At 41.9% G+C, this 25747-nt stretch overlaps 1 protein-coding gene across 1 annotated transcript in view; it reads left to right on the top strand.

Annotated features, from left to right (window-relative positions):
- SCN10A (sodium voltage-gated channel alpha subunit 10) overlaps positions 1–25747 on the top strand; it is a 72727-nt gene that overhangs the window by 6537 nt on the left and 40443 nt on the right. Inside the window, exons 4-11 of the mRNA XM_057704608.1 lie at positions 12294–12422; positions 13016–13107; positions 15309–15530; positions 15951–16014; positions 20367–20508; positions 20653–20850; positions 21564–21734; positions 24975–25268. Coding sequence (XP_057560591.1) covers positions 12294–12422; positions 13016–13107; positions 15309–15530; positions 15951–16014; positions 20367–20508; positions 20653–20850; positions 21564–21734; positions 24975–25268 — 1312 coding nt within the window. The remainder of the gene's footprint in view (positions 1–12293; positions 12423–13015; positions 13108–15308; positions 15531–15950; positions 16015–20366; positions 20509–20652; positions 20851–21563; positions 21735–24974; positions 25269–25747) is intronic.

The following is a 25747-nucleotide window of genomic DNA, read 5'->3' as shown; positions in this document are numbered from 1 at the left end:
CAGATGAGCCCCCACCTCCCACCCACACACTCGCCTGCTAGGCGCACATCAGCGTGCAGCTGAGGGAAGTCCTAATTGGAAAGAGAAGCAGGAGCAAAACGAGGCAGAACTAAGAGCAAATGGTCCTGGGACATATTCAGAAAGTAACCCATGAATGAAGCTGTTTCAGTTATCATGGCTCGTATACCTCAAAGGGACCATAGTATTCCTGAGATTATTCTGTCTCCCTGGGTTAATGATGGAATCTGTGTAGTTTCAGACTGTGGGGCTTTTTCAAAAACATCCTGCACCAACACATCTGGGATGGTTGCCCCCGGCCCAGCTCAAGCCTGACATATTTTTGGTATAATAATGCTTATAATTTTTGGTATATAGTGCTTACAGAGCTCTGTAGAGCTTTCTCGTTTTCCAACTTTTTAATTTTTGTCTTTTGCTGATGATAACATTAATACATGCTACAATAGGAAATATGTTCCATTTCTATTAGTAAATTAAAGAAGAAACATCAAATGGTCATCTTAATGGATGCTAAAAAGTCATTTGATAAAGTTCGATATCTGTTTATGATTAAAAATTCTTAGAAAAGTAGAAGTAGAAGGGAATTGCTGTACTCTGATTAAGGGTAACCACTTTAAAGAAAGGAGTAAACATCATACTTAGTTGTGAAACACGGCAAGGTTTCTTTTTGAGATCAGAAGGAAAAAAAACAAAGATGTTTGTTTCATCAGTTTTATTTAACTTTGTAAAGGAGATCCTAGCCAGTGTAGTAAGGCAAAGAAAAGAAATAAATGGTATAAGAATAAGAAAAGAAGTACCAAAGATGCCATGATTTATAGATAATATAATTGTGTACATAGAATAGCCAATATAATCTAGAGGTAAACTATTAGAATTAATAAGAGAGTGTAGAAAGTAGCTGGGTACAAATTAATACACATAAATCAGTTGTATATCTATATACTAGCAATAAACAGAAAATAAAATAGTTTTTAAGAATACCATTTACACTGGCAGTTAAAAATATCTGAAAAAAGTTTCTAGAAATAAGATTATCAAACTATAAGTAAAACCGCTGCAAAGAAAATTATAAAAATATTAAAGAATATTACAGAAACCCAACAAATGGAGAGATGTGCTGTATTCTTAGATTCAAAGTCACAATATTGTAAGTTTTCCCAAAATGACTAATAAATTTGATACGATTCCAATCAAAATCCCAATAGGCTTTTTTTATATAACTTGACAAACCAACTCTAAGATTTATATGAAAATGCAAAGAGCAAATTATAGCCAAGACACCTTTGAGACAGAAAAACAAGGTGGGAGAAAATAAAGTGCTCTACTGGATATCGAGATTTACTATAAAGCTCTAATAACTGAAAGTGTGCCATTGGCGTAAGATTAGTCAGACCAGTGGAACAGAATAGTTGGCCCATAAACAGGCCAATGCACATCCAGACCTTGAATTGGTGACAAAAGTGGCACTGCAAAACAGCAGGGAAAGGGCAGTCTTCAGTAAATGATGCTGAAGAATTAGGAATCCCAAGAGAAAAATTACATTGAACATCCAATTTTATACCAAACACAAGAATCAGTTCTAGGTGGATTAAGGTCTAAATTTCTTTGTGAAAGACAAAGACATCAAGCTTTAAGAAGTTTAAAAAAAAAAAAAACTAAAAAAACAAAAGCAAACAGACAACAAAAACCACAGAGAAGTCTTCATGACCTCAGGTTAGGGAAAGATTTATTACATATGGTACAAGAAGCACTAACCACAGAGGAAAAAACTGAGACATTTTAGGATGTTATCAGAAGACAACTTTATGGGAATGAAAAAGCAAGCCTACTGACTAGAAGATATTTGCAACACATATACCTCAAATACATTTATATCCAGAATAATGAGCCCCTTCAAATCAATTAGAAATATGTCAGAGCAACCAATTGGAACATGAGCAAAAGTTAAATAGATATTTCATAAAAGTAGAAATACAAATGGTCAATAAACATATGAAAATATTCTTAACCTTTTTCTTAATCAAGGAGATGTGAATAAAATCACACTGAGAGATCATTATACACTCATCAGATGAGGAAAATTCTAAATAGTGACAATACCAAATATTGAGAAAGATATGTAGCGACAGAAACTCACATCTTGCTGGTGGGAATGTAAATTTGTACAACCTCTTTGGAAAGCAGTGAATATTATCAAATAAAGGTAAGAACACACATACACTGTGATCCTCTAATTATACTGTTAGGTGCATGCACTCAACAGAAATATGTACTTATGGGCACCAGGATACAACTGCAAGAAAGTTCATGAACATTCCCCATAAAAGGCCAAAATTGGAAACAACCAAAATGTCCATACATTTTTGAATATGTTAAATATCCCTGCTATATTCTTAAAAAGGGATCATGTATAGCAATGAATATGAAAAAAACTGTAGCTCCATACAACACCAAGAATGAGTCTTAAGAACATAATATTGAACCAAAAAAGCCAGACTCAAAGGATTACAAAAATATAATTCCATTTATATAAAATTCAAAAACAAGCAAAACTTAGCTATTTTGTTTAGGAATGCATACTCAGGAGGTAAAAATATAAATTTAAAAGGCAAGGAAAAAATACCAAAAAGGAGGGAAGGAGCTTGTGGGTGTTTAAAGTGCTCTATTCTGTGACATGACTAGTCACATAGCCGCTATGGACTAAACAGTGTCCCCCCAGACTCATGTGTTGAAGCTCTAATTGCCCACCATGTGACTGTACAGTAGAAGAGGTCTTTAAGGAAGTGATAAAGGTTAAATGAGGTCATGGGGCAGAGCTGTGACCCAGTATACCTGGTACCTGCAGTGGACACCAGAGCTTTCTTTCTACTATGTGAGGACACAGCAAGAAATTGCTGTTAGCAAGCCAGGAAGAGGGCTCTCACCAGAACCTGACCATACTGGCACCAGCCCCTAGAACTGTGAGAAAATAAATATCTGTTGTTTAACCACTAAATCTATGGTATTTTGTTATGGCAGCCCAAGCTGACTAATACACAAGCATTCATTTTACAATGAATTTATGTTTCATGTGCATTTTTATTACATATATTACATATCATAATGAAAATATTTACAACAAAATAAATTTAAATAAATTCTGCATTGCATTAAATGAAGAATACTGAAAAATATGTCAGAAGACAATAACTAGGTAGATAAATTGCTCTTAGAATTTTAGTTTATTCTCTCTATACACACACACACATATACTGAGATGATATAGCATGTAAAATTTCTATCCTCTTTTAACTTTTAATGCAAAGCATTTTCTATCAAAAGTAAGAGTTATTTGGGGATTCTGGTTAAATATGGAAGATAGCATGAATATGTTTTACCCCAACCCTCTCAGAATGCCAATGAAATGACAGCATTGGAATAAGAACAGTATAAATATACAAGAACAAAGAGAAGTAGGAAGGAAAGCACAGAGGACAAAAGATGTCAAAACAATCTCAGAAGACGGAAAGTGGGTGGAGGATGGTAAATGACTCAGCAGACCAGGACTTGTTAAAAAACAGTGTCTGCAGAAATGGATAAAAATGAGCATCAAGGCATTTTACCCCCTAAAACTCTAGAGGCCCTGAAAATGTTGACGTGGTACAAACAGCAAAAAATGGGCCTAAAAAGAGGGAAGAACATAGGAGCAGAAGATATTTACTTATTGTTGCTTCTGTAATAGCAAGAAGTTAAAGAGCATTCTTTAAAGTTGATACACCAAGGAATGAAAAATAATTATATTTAACAGTACAAAGGTAAGCAGGAAAAAGATAATATTAAATACAATCAGATGATGGATAAAACGGGAAAGGAAAGAGAATTAATGGAAATAAGAGCTATTGTTTAAAGAGATAGCATAGTAAGGGCAATGTATTACATAGTTTTAATTATAATTATAAATGTATATTTTAAGACAACTACTAGAACTAAAATAAAAACTCTTCTAAATTCAGAATCATACAGAAAAAAATAAAGCAAATAATACATATCAGATCATGAAATATTTTAAAAACTATTAAAAACATACCACAAAGTAATATAAGCAAATTAAGATCAAATAAATCTATCATGTCAATCAATGTAAATAGATTTAACGCTTCTGTTTTCAAAAAAAAGTCATGTTATATAACAAAGCAGTATTGAACTCTATGTTTACTAAAAAAATATACTACTCAAAGTGATACAGAAAGGTCAAAATTACAGAATGGGCAAAGATATAGGCAAAGGCAAACAGAGTAGGAGGCATGATCTTAAAATCAGAGAAGGTGGAATTTAGGCCAAAAATTATTAAACAGGACAAAAGTGACACTTTGTAATGCTAAATAATCCATAAACAGTAATGTATATATTTGCAACAAATAATGTGGCAACAATGTTCATAAATCAAAAATTATAAGAGTAGAAGGGTAAACAGACAAGAACATTGTAGGGATAGGGAAATGTAATTAATTTCTTTCAGCCCTATGACAGATCAAATGTATGAAAAAGTATGTAAAGATATGGATAACCGGAGTAACATAATAAGATAGATCTAATTAATATATTTCAAACTATATTCCCTGAAGAAAAAAAATGTACAAATTGGCCAAATATTAAACAACAAAACCTTAACAAGATCCAAAAAGTAGAAATAGTAAAGAAAATATTCTCTGATCACCCTGCAATAAAATGAGAAAATAATAACAAAATTAGAAAAAAAAAAAAGACTTTTCCATTTGGTAATTTTTAAAACTTCGCTTAGAGAACTCTTACATGGAAAAAAAAACTAAAATTATAGAATTTCTAGGGAAGAAAAATATTTTTAAAAACACTATGTGTGTATGTATGTATCTATTTCATATATTTCTCTGCTGTATAATATTCCATGATATATTGTCCTGCATTTCCTTCTAAAAGTCATAATATTTCTTCCTACATTTAGATGTCATCTTCCCACACTTTTGTGTGTGTATATGATATGTGATAGGCTTCTAATATTTTTCCATAAAGATTATCCCAACATCTTTTTTAATAGATTATCATTTCTCTAGTGATTCCTTCTACTACCTCAGTCATGCACCAGATTCCCATGCATACTAAAGTCTGTGTCTCCTAGTATTCTGTTTTTCACTCCTTGAGTCAACACCACACAATCTAAATGCTTTGTAATAAGATTTGGCCTGGTTGATCACAGCACCCCTCCCTATTTGTCTTCTTAAAAATTATCTTAGTTCTTCCTGTTTCTTTACTTTTCCATATCAATTTAAGGGTAAGATTTTCAAGCTCTTTTCTTACAACTCTGTTGAAACTTTGTAAATGCATTGAATTTATCTATTACCACAGGAAGAACTGCCACGTTTATAACATATATAGTTGTGTCTCCCAATGTATGTAAGCCTTCTTTTATATTCTTCCATAACATTTGACATCTTCTGTAAAGTTCTTACGTATCTTGTCTCTGGGTACACTATCATTTTGCTTGCCCTTTTGAATATTTATTTTTATTGCTAAAATAAATTAATGTTATTAAATTTCTGTACATTGGTTTTGCATTTAGCAACCTTGCAGACCTCCTTAACAATTCCTATTTAAACAGGTATATCATCTGCAAATAATGATGAACTTGTTTCTTCCTTTATGGTTCTTAATACCACTTGTTTATTTTTCCTGTCTTATTGAACTGGCAAGGACTTTCAGCACAATGCTGAATTGAAGCTATAATAGTGAACATATTTCTTTCGTTCTTGATTCTAAATAATATGCATCTAATCTTTCACCATTATCATGATGACTATGGGATTCTCATAATTACTCCTTATCAAGTTATGGGAATTTCTTTTCACTTCTGGTTTAAGAGTTTCATTTTGAATGAGTGTTGGTTTTTATCAATTTTCTATATTTATTAAGATTATCATATGTCTTTTATCTGTTAACATAGTAGGTTACATTAATAAGTTTGCTAATCTCTTTTAATGGTTCTAGCTTAATCAATGCTGGATTCAGTTTGCTAGCATTTTATTTGACCTATCATGGTAAATGCAGCTGACTTACGATCTTCTCTCATAAGCTGTCCCTTTGGATTGCTTTTTCATCTCTCTGCCTCAATGTCTTCCTTCTCTATTGCCCCTGAGAACTCCAAATTCTCCCTCTGTTCTGCAAAGCAATTCAGCTCTCGGTCCCCTGCAGCGTTTATCAATAAGTGATTAAAGGATCTCTACTGGTCACTAGAAGTCTCTCAGTAGCCTCTAAAACATTTGACAGATTCAGAAGGAAAAGCAATGCAATCATTTTATGCACAGATAATTTAAAAAGCTGAAATGTAAGATTATTTGTAATTTACATAGAATTTCTGACTTTTCATGTTCTTAAGAGCAGTGTATGAACTTCAAGGACTGACCGTTCATACTGGTTAATATGGAGTTAATCACGGGTACTTCATCTTAACTAATGTATTTTATTGTCCTGTGACATTACATTTACATTTGTTGTTTACATTTGTTAAACTTGCATTTGTCATCAATACCATTGCATAATATCACGATTCAAAAAAAGAACCATCCTTTCAAAAGTGGTTTGTAGAAATGTAACAATAGTGATGAAAATAAGAAAAATAAATCCTACAAGTAATGAATGGATTCTGTCACAAACATAAAGCTTGAGTCTGTCTCTCATGAGACGAGTGGACAATGGATGTAGATAATCTCACAAAAGCAGATAAAAATAAATAAGAAAACAAGGAGCATGACAATGAATAATGGTAACTAAATTTTATTGGCTCAATGAGGCTTTTGTTCTAATACCTAAATTATTATCTCAACATTTTATCAAATAATAATAGAAAGCTACCAAAACTTCCATGTTATTTTCTAATAAAGTTTATCAAACTTACTTTTAAACCAACTGACTGTCTCTAGTACAAACACAAAATAAGGATTTCCAGTACAAAATTATCAAAATTCAATGTTAAAAGTTGAAAGACATGAGAACTATAGAGTCATCAGTTTGCCTTCATGGCAAAAACAAGCACAATTATACCCTTGCCGGTAAGATGTGAAACCAACTTCAAAATCAATGACAAATATTGTAGTTGGAAAGAAAGCAAGAAATAATCAGTAAAATTCCTTCATCAGAACTATTGGATTTCTTATAATGTGACTGGCATTTAAAAATCAATGACTGTTATGTATGTAAACAAGCAGACGTACTTTATAGTGGAATAAAATGGTGAATAAATCAGTTGTCAGTATAGATTCACCATACATGTGAGAGAGAGAGGTGCTCAGGGACTTTTTGTCCTATTTATCATGAAGCTGATTTTAAAAGAAGAGATATCTGATTTAATTAAAGATTAGACTGTAAACTATGAAATAGAGTTAAAAAGGGATGTTGGCTTCTACACCAGTGTTCATAGCAGCATTATTCACTATAGCTGAAAGATTGTTTCCAAATGTCCCATCAGCAGATAAACAGGTAAACAAAATGTGGTATGTACATACAATGGAATATTATTCAGCCTGAAAAATGAATGAGATCCTGACATATGCCACAACATGGATGAACCTTTAAAATATTATGCTAAGTAAAATTAGCCAGACACAAAAGGACTAATATTGTATGATTACACTTTTATGAGGTACCTAGAATAGGCAAATTTATGGAGACAGAAAGTAGAATAGAGGTTGACAGGGAGCAGGGGAGGGAGGAATGGGGAGCTGTTTAATGAGTACAGAGTTTCTGTTTCGGATGATGGAAAAGTTCTGGAGATAGGTAGTGGTTAGGGTTGCACAATTTGTGAATGCACTTAATGCCACTGAACTGCATACTTAAAAGTGGTTAAAGTAGTAAATTTTATATTACATGTATTTTACTACAATTGAAAAGAAAATATGGTTGAATTGATATCGAAGAAACTCCAGCTAGATGGTCAGCAAGGACAGGCATCACTATACCAATGGAAGATGTTGCTTCCAAGTGTGGTATGTACCTTATTTGTGCAAGTAGCAAGGGTCCGTACATACCTCCAGACCCTGATTCACTGTCAAGTGACATCATGGAAGTTGTGATTACAAACTGATTGTGGCCACTTAGTATTATGTCTCCTCAGCCTACAGGGCTGAAACAGCAAGTGAGTACAGGATGCTTTTCTGCACTGAAATGGTTTGGCTGGCAAGCAAGGAAAGCTTTGCAGTGTTTTCCAATAAGGAATTAAATTTTTTAAAATGACTATTTCTGTGAATACACGTGGCATGTCTCAGTAATACATTTAGGATTTTGAACAGTCTGAATCTTTGACTTCGGGGTCTAAATATCATAATTTTTAAATGATTAGACATCATGACTTTTTAAAACTGAACAGTGGTGCAAATGGCTCAGTGGCTGAGAGTTTGACTTTTTCCCAATACCAATGATTTTCTTCATTCATCAGGAAAAACACCTAAGATATGTCTTTGCATGTTAAAAATCACATCCAAATGCTGTAACTGAACATGCAGAAATACCTTGTGAGCCAAATGTCACGGGACAGAGGATGTGACTCCAACCGCTGCTGTCTCCCAAGCTGCGACCTTTAACCTTCTCGTTTTCAGTGGCGCTAAGCTGGGGCACGTGTCCTCTGGTGAAACACTGAAAATAGTCTTTAGAGAGAACTCTCTCCATAATTTCTGGATCTGCGTTTGATCTGAAAGGCCAGAAATATCTGTCAACGCTTCCCAACAACCTATAATTCTGAGTTAAGATTTTCTAATTTAGAAAACATAAAGAGTGGGGGTAAACCCAACAAGCTGACAGCTCAAGCAGCTACCCAGTCAGATATAGATTTCCTCATGAATGATTTGAAACACTATTTCTCCTCTCACAGATAGGAAAGAAATTACTGCTATTCACTTTTTAATTTGATTTTTACTTTTATTTAAGATATCCAGATCCATGGTTTAAAAGGTCACATAGCTCCATGAAGAGTCTAACAAAAACAGCAATTCTATGTTTCTCATCTCCTCACCCCTAATCCTATATTTCCAGAGGCAACTCAGCTTTTTTTTACTGCTTTCTTCTGATCCTCTCTATCTCTAGTAATATATTCAGACTACTATTTTTTTATTTTTCCACATTAGATGTTATCTATTAGCTTTCTGTTACGAAAAAAGGGGGGGGATTAGGTCCACATACAAGCACTCATTTTCTCTCTCACTCCTCTTCCCATTATAGTTATAATTTTTGGTTAGATAATCAGACAATATGTACATTGTCTGACTACATATATGATTATGTAATAGTATTGCTAAGCAAATACGATTCACAGCTGTATCATGTAGCATACTTTGGTTACATTTCCTTTTTGCACAATGTTTTTGCTTTCTCTGCAGTTAATAAGGATTTTATTTCTTCATTTGCTCAGTTTTCTGTGTATTTATCACTAATTTGTACTCAAACTCTTCTCCAGAGGTTTAATTATTGCTTAAATTTACTTGAACATATCAGATTATCCGTCAGTTTCCATTTTTTTGGCTGAAATCCCTCTTAGAGTCCCTCAACTCCTGCCTCAGTGTGGTCTAGATGTTCCCTAGGCTTGATGTACAGCTCTTTTCCAGAGATTTTTCCTTCTCTATCCTCTTTTGGATTCTATTTATCACTCCCCTGCATCCCATATCTTCCCTTTTATTGGTTACCTCCTTGTTTTGGTAGAGCACATCCTCGAGTAACTTTCTTAAATGGGGTAGATGGGAAATAAATTTTCTGAGACTTGGCATATCTTTATTCGACCCTCATCTAAATAGTTTAGCTGGGGAAGCAATTCTATATTAGAAATTATTTTCCTCAAAATTTGAAGACATCGTTCCATTGTCATAACTTCTAATTTTGCTATTAATAAATCTGACAGTATTTTGACTCTCAGTCTTTTGTATGTGACCTGTGATTTTTCACTCCCTCAGAAAAAGTTAGACTCTTCTCTCTGTGTACAGTGTTCTCAAATTTTATGATGTTGTACCTTGATATGAACCTTTTTCATTCATTTTCCTGAATACTTGTGGGTATTTTAGCTGAACATTTAGATCCTTCAGTTTAGGGAAATTTTCTTATATTATTTCTTTGGTAATTTTCTCCTATTTCTTTCTCTATTTCTTCCTAGATCTCCTACTTTTTTTTTTTTTTGGCCACTCCTCATGGCATGTGGGATCTTAGTTCCCTGACCAGGGATCGAAGGCGCACCCCCTGCACTGGGAGCGCGGAGTCTTAACGACAGGACCACCAGGGAAGTCCCTAGATTTCCTGTTAATCAGACATTGTACCTATGGGTCTAATTCTCTAATTTTCAAACGTTTAATCATCTCTTGTTTCTTTTTTTTTTTACTTTCTGTGAGGTTTCCTCAACTTTATTTCTAGTGTTCCTATTAATGTTTCACTTTTGCTATAATATTTTTGCTTTCAAAATTTCTCTTTTGTTCTTTGAATATTTTTGTTTATAGCCTTCTATATGTATCCAGTATCTTCTCATCTCAACTCTTTAAAAATATTAACGATAAGGTTTCTTTTCCTAACTCTTCTTCTTCTATCTGCACTGTCTCTTTTTCTTTTTCTTTCTTTCCTATTTAGATCCTTTAGTCTTTGGTGTTAGATGTATCCTTCAGATTCCTGATGCTCATTGGCTGGCTGTCCATATTAAAAGTGCAGCATCTTCTTGAGCTGTTAACCTGAATGCCAGGCTTCTAGGAACTTACTGAGGGGAAGAAGTGGGTGGGTGGGAAGGTCCTCCGCCTTTTAGTACATATGTAAATTTTCCCTTTGTACTCCTGTTTCAGGATGCAACTCTCCCTCTCTTGTTCAATCCAGTCTATCTCCAGATCAGGGGAGGCAGTTCCTCCCTGAATGGATGGTGTGGAGTGGGATTTAGAAAGCCCAACTGCTTCTTGTAAAGATTTTCAAACTGCCCTTTCAGTCTCACTTGCCACCAGCTCCCCAGGCCCCACTTTCAGAGATATTTAGCGTCCCTAAGTTCTAAGCAGCTCTGCCATTGTGGGTTGGCTTGCTTCTGGGAACTCCCCACTTCCAGCTAAGGTTTCAGCTTTCTAGGGTCTGCTCTGTCAGTTACCACTTGTCCGTCTTCACTCTAAATTTCCAGAATGTTGTTATGTTCTCCATTAGCATTGCCCTGGTGAATTTATGCTTTTTAAAAAATTGCTTTTACTATCATTTAAGAAGGATTTCCAAAAGGATGGAAACAAATACGTGTTCAATCTACCATATTTAATCAAAAGTCTTTTCATTTTTCATACCAGTGTTTACGTTTATAATTTTATAATTTAAAAACTGTAATGTATCCAGAATTAGGTGTGATTTATGCATGCATCTGAATCCCTTTGGTCAGTGGTTCTGAAAGGGCAGTTCCTCAGGCCAGCAGCATTAGGCTTTGTTGGGAACTTGTTAGAAATGCAAATTCTTGGGCCCTACCCCAAACTTAGCAAATCACAAACTCTGTGCGTACAGCCCAGAAATCTATGCTTGAACAAGCTCTGCAGGGGGTCAGATACATGCTAGAGTTTGAAAACTACTGCTGCTGGTGACTGAGCGATTCTGAACACTTGAGAAACACTACCCTACTCTCAACCTCAGCTTCAGATCCATCTCTTCAAATCCAGACGCATGAAGTGCCCAGCAGAATAAAAAGGCTATTTTGAGATAACTTCCTCTACAGGATCCATCTTCCTGAGAAAAATGTGTGTGAATTCAGATACTTTTCTTTTCCATGACACCTAGTTGTTTACTGCCTCATACAGTAAACAGACTGGTATCCCTGAGGCCAGAAAAGCCGGCAGACCAGGCATGGTGTGAGAAAAAAAGACAGTCGGAAGCAGAGAAGTTTGGAGAGGAGGGATGTAGTCGGGCCTCCTCCCTCTTTCATATGTTCAGCAGTCAAGTTGAGAGAGGAGCTGCCAGCTTCCCTCGGGGCAGGGAGCCTTGGGGAACCTCATGGAACAGGAGGAACTTTGTTCTGAACCTCGTGATGGTCGCCTGCCATCGCCCTCTGCCCACCTTCAGAGCAGCAAAGGCTGCAGATCAACCCAGCCACTCACGTCCCTCCCCACCCCACATGTGACTCCTCTGAGTTCCTCCATCTGTGTCTCACCTCCCTACCTGCTTTCTTCCCCTTCCCCACCTTGATGACGACCTTTGCACGTTCTCCTTTGTAACAATTATAGCCACCCTCTCTCTGAGCTCTCTCCCAGGCACAGTTAATACTCCCTTTCCACCTTCTCTCCCAGATATGTCTTCACTGTCATTTATACCTTTGAAGCCTTGATAAAAATACTGGCAAGAGGATTTTGTCTGAATGAGTTCACTTACCTGCGAGATCCTTGGAACTGGCTGGATTTTAGTGTCATTACCCTGGCGTGAGTATTTCTCCACACTGACTTGTTTGTGCATCTGTGTGGGGCTTGTAGGTGTGTCCAGGCTGCCACTCTGGTGGTGTTTCCTTACCTCTGTCCATCCTCCTCATTCGAGACTGCATGGCCTGGGATTTCTTTACCAAAGCCTATTGCTTTGGGAGCATTTTCCAGGGTTAGTCCCATACATTCAAGGAGAAGTTGGGGACCTCAAATCTGAGCTGGTAACTGGCCTGTCAAAGTGGATCAGACAAGGCTCAGCCTTGTACCTACCAGACATGAAGTTCTTTCCCTGGGGAACCAGTGCCTGAGGAGACTGGTTGGCCATGCCCACGGGCTTGAATATCCATCTGCACATGTAGCACACAGAGCCTTCTGATCATAGTGCATCTTCTCAAAGGGACCACTCTGGAAAATACTGCCGTAATTAAATCAGTGTCTGTAGGTAGAAGTGCTATAGGTGGAAGTGCTAGTAGATTCTCAGTAACTGTTCTGGGTCCTTCCTAGGCTCGTGTTATCCAAAATTGTCCTTATTTATGCTGCATGAATTCCCAAGACCCTCTTCATACAGAGATGCTAACCGACTTCTTGTCCTTCAGATACATTGGTGAAGCGATAGATCTCCGAGGGATCTCAGGCCTGCGGACGTTCAGAGTCCTTAGAGCTTTAAAAACGGTGTCTGTGATCCCGGGTAAGCAGGTTTAACCAGCACATGTACTCATAGAGCTCATGTTGGTTTCCACAAGCCTAATGTCCCACTTTGATTTTCACAAGAGACCTATAAATTGCCAGGACGTGAACTATTGTCCCCATGTAAGAGACAAAGAAACCAGAGAGTAGAAAATACAATCCCAAATCCTCATCACTAGAGGCAGTTGTGACCTGGAAACCTCACGTCCTGATTCTCGGTCAACTCTCTGTCCACAGTACCTCATGGTGTCCATAAAAGACAAGAAGGTCAGGTCCTCGTTTTATGTTCTCATTGCAGGGTTCAGGCAAGCCTCCAGTCGGATTCTCATTTATACTTTAAACCAAAATGTAAACTTGGAAACAGGGTAGAAAGGAAAAGGCAGTCCTAAGCTCTGGTGTCTTCCCCATTTCCATGGATTTGAAAAGTTGAGCCTCAGCCCTATCTTTGGACCTACAGAAGAGAAAATAATTAGACAATTCTTGATTACAGACCATTCAGAAACAGAAATAGTCCACCAGGCCTCACCTTATTGGGCCTCCAAGATCTCTGCTGCCACGAGTAGCTCACTGGTACTCCGCACCCCACACTGGACTGATGGTGAGGGCAGGGACCAGGTGACAGTCCTGAGATGGGACTCAATGCTTCCCCCTTGTGGCCTGATGGGTTATCTCCCCTCCCTCACCCCTGAGAACCCATGCCCTCATCTGGGAAATAGAAATATTCACACTAGAGTGGAAGTCCCTTTCCATCGTTCTGTGTCTGGCTCTGCAGGGAATGATTGGAAAGTCTTTGCCAACTTCCACTGGACAAACTACTCCACGAAGAAAATCACAGCAATAAGTAGTCAGTTCTGCCGCTTGGTATCTCTCTCACCTACTCTCAACCAGGAAGACCCTGAGTCTTGTGCACAAGACCTGGCCTGTCCAGATCCCCCGCCTGCCTCATCACTCTCCTGTACCCACCTCGCGCCACATTCCAGAATCTGCCTGTGCTTCCACAGACACTCAAAGCTTTTGCTCACGACCCAGCCCTGGGCCACGCTGCTTCTCTGTCAGGAAAGTCCCTCCTGCTCTCTTCACTCAACTCAGACACATCCTCAGGGCTATGCCACGCTCTGACCTCCTCAAGGAGACACCCTGGTCCTTCCCAACTGCCTCCCCCCACTCCACCCTACCCTCTCCACGGGCTTCTGTGAGGGGCTGTTTCTCCGTGTGCCCACCTGCTCAGTAATGCTATAGAGTTTCCCTCACTCGTCCGACAGCCCCACCGCAGGCCAGTGCCTTAACCATTGCTTGGCTCCCAGGGGCACCACATGGGGCAGGGGGTGTTCTATGGCTTATTTGTTGGCCAAAACAACAAGGCAAGGCCAGGAGGCAGCCTGCTTCCCTGGTGAGAGTGCTTTCTGCTACTTGGGAAGCTGCTTTTCCAAAGAAGGTGATTTCCTTTGCCAGAGCTACAAATCATCCTTCCTTAAACAAGCAGGGGCCCCATCTTTACTGCCAGCTGTGCTCCTTCTCAGATTCTCTCTGTTTTTGCCACAGTGACTCTCAGTGTCTCTCAGTGACTCTGTTGCTATATTCATCTGTCTGTCTTTGTGTCTCTGTCTCGTTCTATCTCCCTTGCATCTTTCTCTCTCCTTCTTTCCCTTCCTCATCCTTCTCTTCTACCTCTTCCTCTTCCTTCTTATTCTCTCTCTGTCTCTCTCTTGCTCTCTCATACACACACACACACACACACACACACACACACACACACAGATGTTCATGTGTCCCCAGCCTCGATCTGCCTCCCAGGACTGAGATAAGGACAGAAAAATAGATACCAAATGACTGGAGTGAAATTAATAGCCTTATGCCTGGCGCAGTGCCTGGAACACAGCAGGTACTCAACAATTTTTTTTAAATCAAATTGCTACTGTCAGGAATTTATTAGCTTTAAGATGATTTTAATAATGCATTGCCTGGGTCTCAGTTGCCTCATCTTTACAGTGGGATGATAATCTCTGCCTGCCTGCTTCTCAGGCTTATTGCAAGGTTCAGATGAGGAACTGGGCTTGGAACTGCCCTAGAGCTTATAAAATACCACGCATCTGTGCATAGTGAGAAGGTAGGATGGCTAAGATGCAGGCGTGCCAGGCACAAGTGTGTGCTCTGCGTGTGCCACCTCATCCATGTGACAGTATCTCTGTCATCTTCCCACAGGGTTAAAGGTCATTGTGGGGGCCCTGATCCACTCGGTGAGGAAGCTGGCTGATGTGACCATCCTCACTGTCTTCTGCCTGAGTGTCTTTGCCCTGGTGGGCCTGCAGCTCTTCAAGGGCAACCTCAAGAACAAATGTGTCAAGAATTGCACAGCTGTCAATGAGACGGCCAATTATTCTTCTCACGAAAAACGGGAGTGGAATTTCTGCCGTGGGGACCAAGGTCTGGTTGGCAGGTGGTGGGGTGGGGGTGGGATGTGAAGCCCCTACATACCTGTGTAAACATATATTTTGATTCCTCTTTCCTGCTGAAATGCTTCTCATGGGTTGTGTTTTACTTTTGCGACCCCCATTCTCTGTTGCCCAATGTACCTTTTACAAGGAAATGAGCTATAAATCCAGACACGTGTCATTCTGCTTCTGCTGGAAGAGGCTCAGAGCTGAAGCCACTGCTCAGTTTTTCTCTTCCCAGATGAGACATTTCCCCTTCCAAGCGTCCTAGCATACCCACTGAGGGCACGTGGCCAAGGGCTCTCTCCTTGCTTGGGCAGGAGTCTCAGCAGGTGTTGCTTTCACCACTCCAGGCTTGAGTTGAGGGTTGAGAACCATATGTGAAGCTTTCACTTCTTTCTTTATTTTGCAGATTTCTACACCAAGAAACCTGGCACTTCTGATCCCTTACTGTGTGGCAATGGATCTGATTCAGGGTGAGTGTCCAAGCCATGACAAAGCAACAATGCCCAGCAGCCCTTTCTCCCTCTTGTCCCCAGCTCTTTCTGGGTGAAGCCCGGGTTGCAAGTCCTGAGGTAGATGTAGAAATTAAGTCATGGCCTCTGCATAACATGGGGAGGCAGTGTATGAGTTAGTTCTTGCTGTGAAACAGACAATCCCAAGATTTTGTGACTTAAAACACCAGCCATTTATTTAGCTCAGTATTCTACACATCTGCACCTTGGGCTGCGATCAGCCTGGTGTTCTTCTGACGTTGACTGGGCTCATTCATGCACCTGCAGACAGTGGACAGATTAGCAGGGAGCTGGCTGATGAAGGATGACCTCAGCTGGGGTGTCTTGTCTCTGCTCCATGTGGTCTCTCACCCCACAGCAGACTAGCCCAGGCTTATTCTCCTGGTGGAGGCAAGATTCCAAGAGAAAGAATGGAAGTGTGCAAGGTCTCTTGAGGCCTAGGCTTAGAACTGGTGTAGTGTCACTTCTACTACATCCTATTGACTAAAGCAAGGCACAGGCTGGTCCAGATCCAAGGGTTGGGGGAACAGACTCACCTCTTGATGGGAGAACCTGCAACATCATATTGAAAGGGGTGTGGAGACACGGAGGGGAATAATTGTGGTCATTTTTGCAAACAATCTGTCCCAGAAAGGAACTAATATTTATTAAATATGTTTTGTGTCACATGCTCTACATTTAATTATCACAACTCCATCACATGGGTTTCATTATCCTCACATAACAGAGGAAGAGACACATGCATCAGACTTTGCAATCTCAAATTCTTACAGAGGCCAGACACATAACAACAAATGTGAGGAGTAGGCTGGATGGGAATCATGACCAGGAGCGTTCATGCCCCATCTAAAGGGGTGGTCACTTTCCATTTGAACTTTTTTTTTTAAATAAATTTATTTATTTATTTATTTTATTGGCTGTGTTGGGTCTTTTTTTTGCTGTGCACGAGCTTTCTTTAGTTGTGGTAAGTGGGGGGTACTCTTCATTGTGGTGCACGGGCTTCTTATTGCCGTGGCTTCTCTTGTTGCAGAGCACAGGCTTTAGGCATGTGGGCTTCCGTAGCTGTGGCACATGGGCTCAGTAGTTGTGGCTCACGGGCTCTAAAGCACAGGCTCAATAGTTGTGGCGCATGGGCTTCGTTGCTCTGTGGCATGTGGAATCTTCCCAGAGCAGGCCTTGAACACATGTCCCCTGCATTGGCAGGTGGATTCTTAACCATTGCGCCACCTAGGAAGCCCTCCAGTTCAGCTTTTAATTGTCATGTGGAAATGTGGGTCCACTGCTTCCAGATCTTCCAAGTTTTTAAAAGAGAGACAGGAAATTTCAATTTTTATGTAAACTCTCTTAACTATAAACATTGGCTACCAATTCCAAAAATGTCTACATGTTGTGGGCCAAACAAAATATTTCAGCAATGCAAATTCAGCCAGGAATCTGCCAGCTTGTGAGCTCTGATGCATATACATAATGATGCTATGCTGTGGAGAACCAGTGCTGTCCTAGAGGTTCCCTGGGCTGGGGAAACACAGCAAGGTGATGCTGTGAGGCAGGGAGGATGTTGGGGGAGGTTTCCTAGAGGTGGTGATAGAGGTGAGATTGAAGGGCAAACAGGATGTCTTCAGGCTGGATGAATGAGAGATGGTTTGGATGGTACGATTTCAGGTGGCAGAATAGAATGTGAGGCAAAGCAAAAGAGCAGCTGATTCCTCAGGTCTGCTTGCTGATTTGACTACAGGAGCAGATGCGAGCAGAAAGAGATCAGGCAACAGAAGAGAAAGGCTCATGTCTCCCATCTCCATGGCACGGGGGGTCTGGAACCCTGAGCCCACACATCCCCCTCCCTGAGTGGTTAACAGTCCTATATTGCATAAGTGGAGCAGGGTGAGACCTGTATGGAGTTCTGCCTTCATCAGCTCCCTAGGAAAACAATCTCAGCTAGAGCTGGGGGGTGGGAATAACAGAAGGATTTGAGCAACACAGGCCTTTTGGCCTCTTCATAAATGCACTTGGCATTGGTTCTTGAGCTCAGGAAGAGGGTTGTCCTGATGCCAGTTTTCATTTGCCTTTGACTTAAATTAAAACCGAGGATCAGTCAGTGTCCTTTTCCTGTCTGGATAATGGCATTTCTCATGAGGATAGTTCCACAGTAGCTCACGCACTGACTGTGGTAAAGCTGTGGGCTCCATCCATGGAGGCCCCCTCCAACTCTGAGAGAGACCAGCTATTCTGCTGGGTAGGTCCTGGCCAGATGGGGAAGCAGTGGAGAGGGCTGGGATGTCAAGTAGAGGCCAGCTTAGATGATGGGCAGAGTCAGCCCTGACGGGCATGCTGTGAACACCAAACCTGGGTTCTGTGCTGAGCCACAGAGAAGCCAGAGCCCTGAGCAAAAGCCTGACCAGTGGCACTGCAGGGAGAAAGTCGGGGTCTCGAGGTGGTGAACAAGTACCAGGAAATACTTGATGATTTTCAGCATTCTTTCACATGTATTATTCTAGTCCATCTTTTTGGTAGCTTCAGGTTAAAAACACCAAGAATGTAAATTCTGCATTTTACGTACAATATTTACTGTTCTGAAGGCACCTTGCAAGAGCCTTTGCGCCGTGGCCTCATTTAATTCTCTGAACAGTTAGCTGCTGATGTGTAGCAGCTATACCGGGGTTCTACAGAAGACACAGAAATAGGCTGCCCTCAGTGGTAACTAGCAAACTAGCTCCTTGGAAGAGCAAAACCAAAAGACTGTCTTTATATACGGGTCTACAGAGTCCGGGAACTTGCAAATCTCCAACCAAGGTTGGAGATAGAACTGGGATTGGTTATAATCAAGTTGTCAGGCCCTAATCAGTTGTATGGGTTCTCAGGTGTGTGTTTCCACGGATGTCTGGAATAAGAAACCCCCCCAGAGGCTGGTGTTGGTGGAGGAATCCTAAAGCAGAACCCTGAACTACAAAAAGGCATTACTGTCTCCTCAGCCAGGTCATCCCACTGGGGTGGAGGCGAGCACTCATGTGCCTTGAGCTTAGAGATGCTTCCCGACATCAACTGAGCCCCTTGTTATGGGAGAGAGGGCAGTGCAGCCCTCCCCATCCCAGTACTCATCAGGCAATCATCTTCCATTTGGCCTTCCTTCATAAGTCAGTCTTCATAAGCTACTTGACAGTTATATTTCTCCTTTTCAATAAATCCATTGGCATCTGTGTGGTTTTAGACAACCGACTTCTTCTCTTTGAATCCCAGCTTCCCACATCTGCTTTAAAAAAAAAAGGATTATTGAAATGATTAAATTGTAGCATTTATAAAGCACTTAGGAGAGAGAGAGGCACACAGTACCTGCTCAGTTATTGGAAAGTGGTGTTTTGATTGTTGTACATAATTGGTCAGTGAACTTGGCTAATGTGAGTCCTCCTTTGAAAGACCACTCTGCAGGTGATGCCAACTGGCTCAGGTTTTACTGGCTCTCCCTCCCTCGAGTGAATTTGCGAAAAGCTTACCATCTTATGGGGTCATGTCTGGGCCAGCTAGTCTCCTGCAGGCCATTTCCCTCTGCATGAAATTCTGAAGTGAAGGTATTATGTTACCGGGGTGGGGGTGGGGGCATCCCCTTCTAGGGCCTGAAAGTGGGCTCTCGTCTAACACTCAGAAATGAATTGTCCGAAGAGACACACGCTTACTGACAAAATAAAAGACTTTTTTTTTTTTTTTTTTTTGTAAACGGGTGCTTGAGTAGAGAGCAGCAGGGTAAGGAACGCAGGAGAACTGCTCTGTCTCATGGCTCGCAGTCTCAGGGTTTATGGAGGCGGGGTTAGCTTTCCAGGTTGTCTCCGGCCAGTCATTTTATACGTGCCCCTATTTGGTCCAACTCAAGGCCCTTCCTGGTGGCGCGCATCCTCAGTCAAGATGGTTTCCAGCACAAAGGTTTCTGGGAGGTTTGCAGGACTGTTTTGAGCTGGCATCTCCTCCCTCCTTTTGGCCCCTCCCGAGTTCTTCCAGTTGGTTTTGGCCTCAGCCTATCGATTCTGTGTTCCTTACTGGGACCTCTTGCATGACCATCTCATGTAAGCAGTTATTTTCGTGCCTGGCCAGGGTGGGTGGTTTCGGTCAATGGTTCCCTAACATTGTCATCCCCATTTAATGGGCAAGAGAAACTGAGACCTATAGACTGAATGTCCAAGGTCACTTAGCTAATAAGAGGAAGGCGAGGCCTTGAACTCCAATGTTTGACTTCAAACCCTCAGGCCTTCCCGCAGCCCTGGACTGTCTTGCCCCCAATAAGCCCGAGGCTGTGCAGTTGACAGCCTTCTCTGTTCTTGCTACAGCCACTGCCCTGCAGGTTATTTCTGCCTTAAAACATCTGACAACCCAGATTTTAACTACACCAGTTTTGATTCCTTCGCTTGGGCTTTCCTCTCACTGTTCCGCCTCATGACACAGGATTCCTGGGAACGGCTCTACCAGCAGGTATTGCTCTGCATGTCCCCATACAGACGCGGGTGGAGGCTGGGGGATTGGTGGCATGGCTACATTTTTCCTGGAAGACCCTGACCACGTCAGGGGCCCATGTTCTCTAGGTACAGGTCTCTCTTCTTTCTCTTGAATCTGCAGACCCTGAGGGCTTCTGGGAAATTCTATATGGTTTTTTTTGTGATTGTTATCTTCCTGGGGTCTTTCTACCTGGTCAATTTGATCTTGGCTGTGGTCACCATGGCATATGAGGAGCAGAACCGGGCAACCATTGAAGAAATTGAAGCCAAGGAGAAGACGTTCCAGGAGGCCCTCAAGAGGCTCCGGACGGAGCAGGAGGTCGGTTATGGGTGGATCCTTGTGAAGTCTGTTGCAGGTTGTATGTTGTTGGGCAGACATCTGGACCAGCTTCTTAGAGTAAGGCTGTCATTTTAGGGAAACATAGGAAGATTCATCTTATCTCAGGGGCCATCTTAGGTTAGAGTTTCTCAAAAAAAATGAATACAGAGCATGTGCAAGGGAACCACTGAGGGGTGCTCTTAGGAGGAGACTGAAGGAAGAAGGATGGGACATGGCAAGAATTAAACAAGGAAGTAGCCTCAGCTAGAGACTACCTTCAGCCTGATCCCGTGGGGAGCTCCAGGGCATGACTTGTTACACGGAGTTAGCCCTACCTGGAGGCAAGAGGGCTGGCCCTTTGTACCTCCATACTTGCTCCAGCCAAATGTATAGTCCAAGAAAATTTTCTGCAGAATCCTGCAGCTGTAACCCATTAGTAGCTAACGTTCAAGCAGCTGGAGATGAGTGTACTGACTTGGTAAAAGAGATGTGGACAGGGCATCAACAGAGTTTACTATAGGATGTGAATGAGGGAGGCGACACAGAGGTGGCTCTTCCTGCCATGTCTCAATCCAGCCATCACCCAGGTCCTAATCCTGATCGCCTCTGGTTTAGACGCCCTCACCTCTGTGACACCCTGTGTCTGGGGGACACACATTTATGCTAAGCTCATCCAGATACTGTTGGCTACAGCTGTTGTTCTCTCCTTTTAGGTTCTGGCCGCCCTGGGGGTTGACACAGTCTCTCTCCACTCCTACAATGGCTCCCCTTTGGCCTTCAAAAATGCCAGTGAGAGAAGGCACATAATGAAGCCAAGGGTGTCAGAGGGCTCCACAGACGACAACAAGTCACCCCAATCTGAGTCTTACAACCAGCACAGATTGGTAAGGGGCTCAGGTTTGTGCCTAAAAGATGACCTACATTTCCAGCTGCCATGGGCAATATGCTGAAGTGGGAAGAGGTTTGTAGCAGAGAGAGAGCTGGAGGCACAGAGACTAGGAGGATGTTTTGGTACTCCAGGCCCTGCCCCCACCCCCACCCCCACTGATGGTGGCCTAAACTAGGACAGGGGCATTACGGATGGGGATAAGGGTGGATTATAAAGACTTTTATGGAGGCTCGAGGGAATCAACAAGATTGGGACTGTGGAATGTTGAAAAAGAAGGGAAAAGTCCAAAATGCCTCCCAGGTTTCCAGATTGGGCAGTTAGGTAGGTGGTGACTCTAAGGCAGGAGCACTAGAGGAAGAACCCTAGTTTGTAGGGCAGGTGGTGACCTTGAACATGCTGACCTGAGGCATCTGTGGACCTGTGGACATCAAGGGTCAGCTTCCTTCTGACCCTCTGATCTGCAATTCTGGAGCAAGAGCGGGGTCCTTGTTCATGGTGCTGAAATCATTTACAAGCTTCTTTCTGACCTCATGCCGCAGCCTCTGCAGCTCAAATTCTCACCTACTGTTGGCACAGGAGATCCCAGCACCTGTCTCTGTGATAGCAGTCCAGCCTGGGGATAACTTCAGTACTTCACTTCAGACCCTGTAGCAATTCTGCCTGCCATCATAACCCGCTACCTCCTCCTCAGAGATGCCCTGTACCCGCCAAGTTTCCTCCTACCAGCTCCCTCTCCCTGTGTTTCCCAAATATCCCCTTTCCACAGGCCTGAGGGATAATAACCCCTTTGTGGTGGAGTAGATCCCACACTAACAGTCTGGGAAAGGAGATCAACGTGGCTAGTTTTCAGGGCTTCTGATGCTCATTTCCCTCCCAATCTCTTTGCCTTGTGCTCCTCTGAAGGATGTCTACTATAGGATCTCTACAGCCCCCAGACTTATGTGTGCATGGACACACACAGACACACTCTTATGCACACTGGCCTCGGTGACACCTACACTTCAGCATTTATCAAGTCTGTGCCCTTCCTTTCCTTGCTCTGCCTCTTTTGAGCGGTACCTGATATGGACAGGGCACAGTTCAGAAGCTGTTTCGAAGGGGATTTGACTGGGGCTCTGACGACCATAGAACAGGATGAATCATGGCTTTCGCAGACATGTCAGTGACACTCTGAATTGGGCTTTCATTTCTCCATTCAGTCAGCCCCACATAGATTAGTGTCTGGATATCCAATAATTATCTGGTGTGTGTGTGTGTGTGTGGTTGTCTTTCCAGCTAGGTTTACCTTCCAAGGGAATAAGAGGAACTGTGTTTTGCTAATTCAACAACACTAGGTGCTTGGTATAAATGGTTGGCTAAAACACGGTCCATTTCCCAAGGACTTCCTTTTGGGTGGAGGAGGCCGATGTGTGTTCAGTACTATATTAGGGACACATAGATGGTGTTTGGGGAATAGAAGAGGAAATATCTACTCTTATGAGGGAGAGGGTGTATCAGAAAATGTTTCATGGAGGAGGGGATAATTGAAGTGAATAGTAAATAGTGAGTGGGGGGGGCCTCCAGTAATTGAGGACTGAGAGGGTTTGGGGAGGAATATTTTCCAAGCAGAAATAAGATTTTGTTCGTGCAAAGACAAGGAGGCATTGTTTGGGTATTTCCTTAAGGCTACTGATTGACTGGAGTCCATTTGATAAGGCATCCCCTTCCTTCTTTCCCAGATATGTTATTGTAGTAAACAGACCATAGGAAGTTTTAATAAAAAGCCATTTTCTGACCAGCAGTAATGAGAGAGGTTGGGGGCAGCACTTAGCAGAGACACACAGCAGGGCTTTCAGGGAACACACAGGAAACCAGTTGGTCTGCTTGGATGATGCATTTTAAGGCAAGTCTAATGCTTAGATTCAGAGGTCATTATCCACCATTTGTCAAATAGGTTAATTCTGAAATATTAGTTGGTGGCCAAGGAGGCACTGCTTGTCAAATATGGGAGCAAAATTCTCCTTTTAGTTTCCTGCTTTGCTTAGTGCCCAAGAGCAGATAACTCAGTAGTCCCGTCTTTAATAAGAATTTGTCAGTTCTATTCCTTTGCTTCAAAAGTGGGAAGAATTATGGATTTTTATGAGTTCATAGTCCTTGGATGTATATTCTAAGCAAAGAGTGCTATGTTTTTAATACCGATTTACAATGGTGGTTGCTGAACAGGATTGGGCTCCAAATTATCACGAAAGCAAATTTCAGGTCTGTGGGAGAGAGGGATAGGTCAGGAGGGCTTTAACTGACAGAGTATCCCAACTTTACTAATTTAGTAAATAAAAGGAATTAAGGAAGGGGGGGGAAAATTCAGCGTTATGATCAGAGTTTGATAGAAAGACAATGCTTAGATTTCAGAGACGCTTTCTATGAGCTGAGGACAGAATTGATGACTTGTCTGGTCAGGTTCATGGTTGTGGGAACTAGCAAACCTAGCACACTAACTCTCCAGGGGCCCTGGGCCTATGAATTAGCTCCTTTCCTCTGGCAACGGTTTGCCACACAGTTCCCTTGGAGGAAGATTTTGATGGGAAATGTTTATTGATTTGGAGGAATGGCACTATTCTTCCAGGAAATTAGGCTGCAACTCTCCCTTCAATCTCTCCATTGTTGACTGCTCAACGTTTGCCTCAAGGGATCCTGGAAGCTCATTATATTACAAAGCTCTTGTCTCCTCCTTTGCAAAACAAACTCTCACACCCATATAGGCTGCATCTAATGAATTGTTGAACCTAATTTTCAGAAAATAAAGAGCACTTGTTTGTTCGACAACCCTTTACCAAGCTTGTTCCTGTACTGGTGTACATAACTGTCTCCTGAGGTCACAACTTGGCATCGAAGCAGGGAACTTAAGATACCTTTGTCCAGCCCCATGGCCAAAGGTTGGCATACAAGTGACCCATCTGGTTGTCCTCTGACATGTCCTTGGCCATGATGGCCTATTTGCTGATCTTGAGCACCCTGCAATCTCTTTTTGATTTTGGCCTTTTCCCAGCCTGTGTCAAGAATATTCTTTTCCTCTGTTCTCTCCCCATGTATACCTAGAATACCCCATAGGTCTGTGTCTTTAATTTTCCACGGGAAGGTCATGAGGCTGAGGGCAGGGAGGTGGGAGTGAGGGGGATGGGGGGAAGGGGGGGGATTGTTGATTTTCAGATTTGCCTGCAGGATAACCTTCCAGCCTGGTTTTTGGGGCAATGCCCAGTCTTTCCTAGGCCTCCCCTCTGGGAAACGCCGGGCTAGCCATGGCAGTGTGTTCCATTTCCAGGCCCCCCGCCAAGACATCTCATTCCCCGATGGGGTCACAGATGATGGAGTCTTTCCTGGAGACCGTGAAAGCCATCGAGGCTCTCTGTTGCTGGGTAGGGGTGCAGGCCAGCAAGGCCCCCTCCCTAAGAGTCCACTGCCTCAAACCCCCAAACCTGGCTCAAGGCGTGGAGAAGATGGCCCCCCCACATTGCCTGCTGGTGAGCTTGCCTCTGGAGCCATGGAAGTCTCGGTGAGTCTGTGAATGCTCCAGACTGTCCAGGGCTGCTCTCCAGCTAGAGGCCTCAGGCCAAGATGCCCTGAGTGTCACCCATGAAAGGATCCCTTAGACATCACCTACCCAACATGTCCCATCTACCCCCATTTTACAGACAGGGGCAAGTGAGACCCAGAGAGAGAGATTGGGTTTCCCTGAGATCAAACAGGTTTTCTGGTTTACTCTTCAGGACAGTGATACAGACTATTTTCCAACTGATCTCATTTTTTTTTTTCCCAAGAGTTTCTCTGTCCCTACTCACTATCACTGCTTTAGAGATAGGCCTGTTTGCTCCCTGGGTGGATATGAAAAAAAAAAAAAAAAAGATTCTTCTCTTTTTGCCTGTAATTCTGTGCAAACTGCCCTGGGCTTGATAATTAAGACTCAGAAATTCTGGGAGGTGCCCTGAACAGATCTCAGGAGAAGCAAAGTATCCCTGGCTTTACTTGGAGAAG

The sequence above is a fragment of the Hippopotamus amphibius genome, chromosome 13, assembly GCF_030028045.1.
Source record: "Hippopotamus amphibius kiboko isolate mHipAmp2 chromosome 13, mHipAmp2.hap2, whole genome shotgun sequence".
NCBI classification, from domain to species: Eukaryota; Metazoa; Chordata; class Mammalia; order Artiodactyla; family Hippopotamidae; genus Hippopotamus; species Hippopotamus amphibius.
The sequence above is the reverse complement of the archived record's forward strand: the minus strand, read 5'-3'. Positions and strand labels throughout refer to the sequence as shown.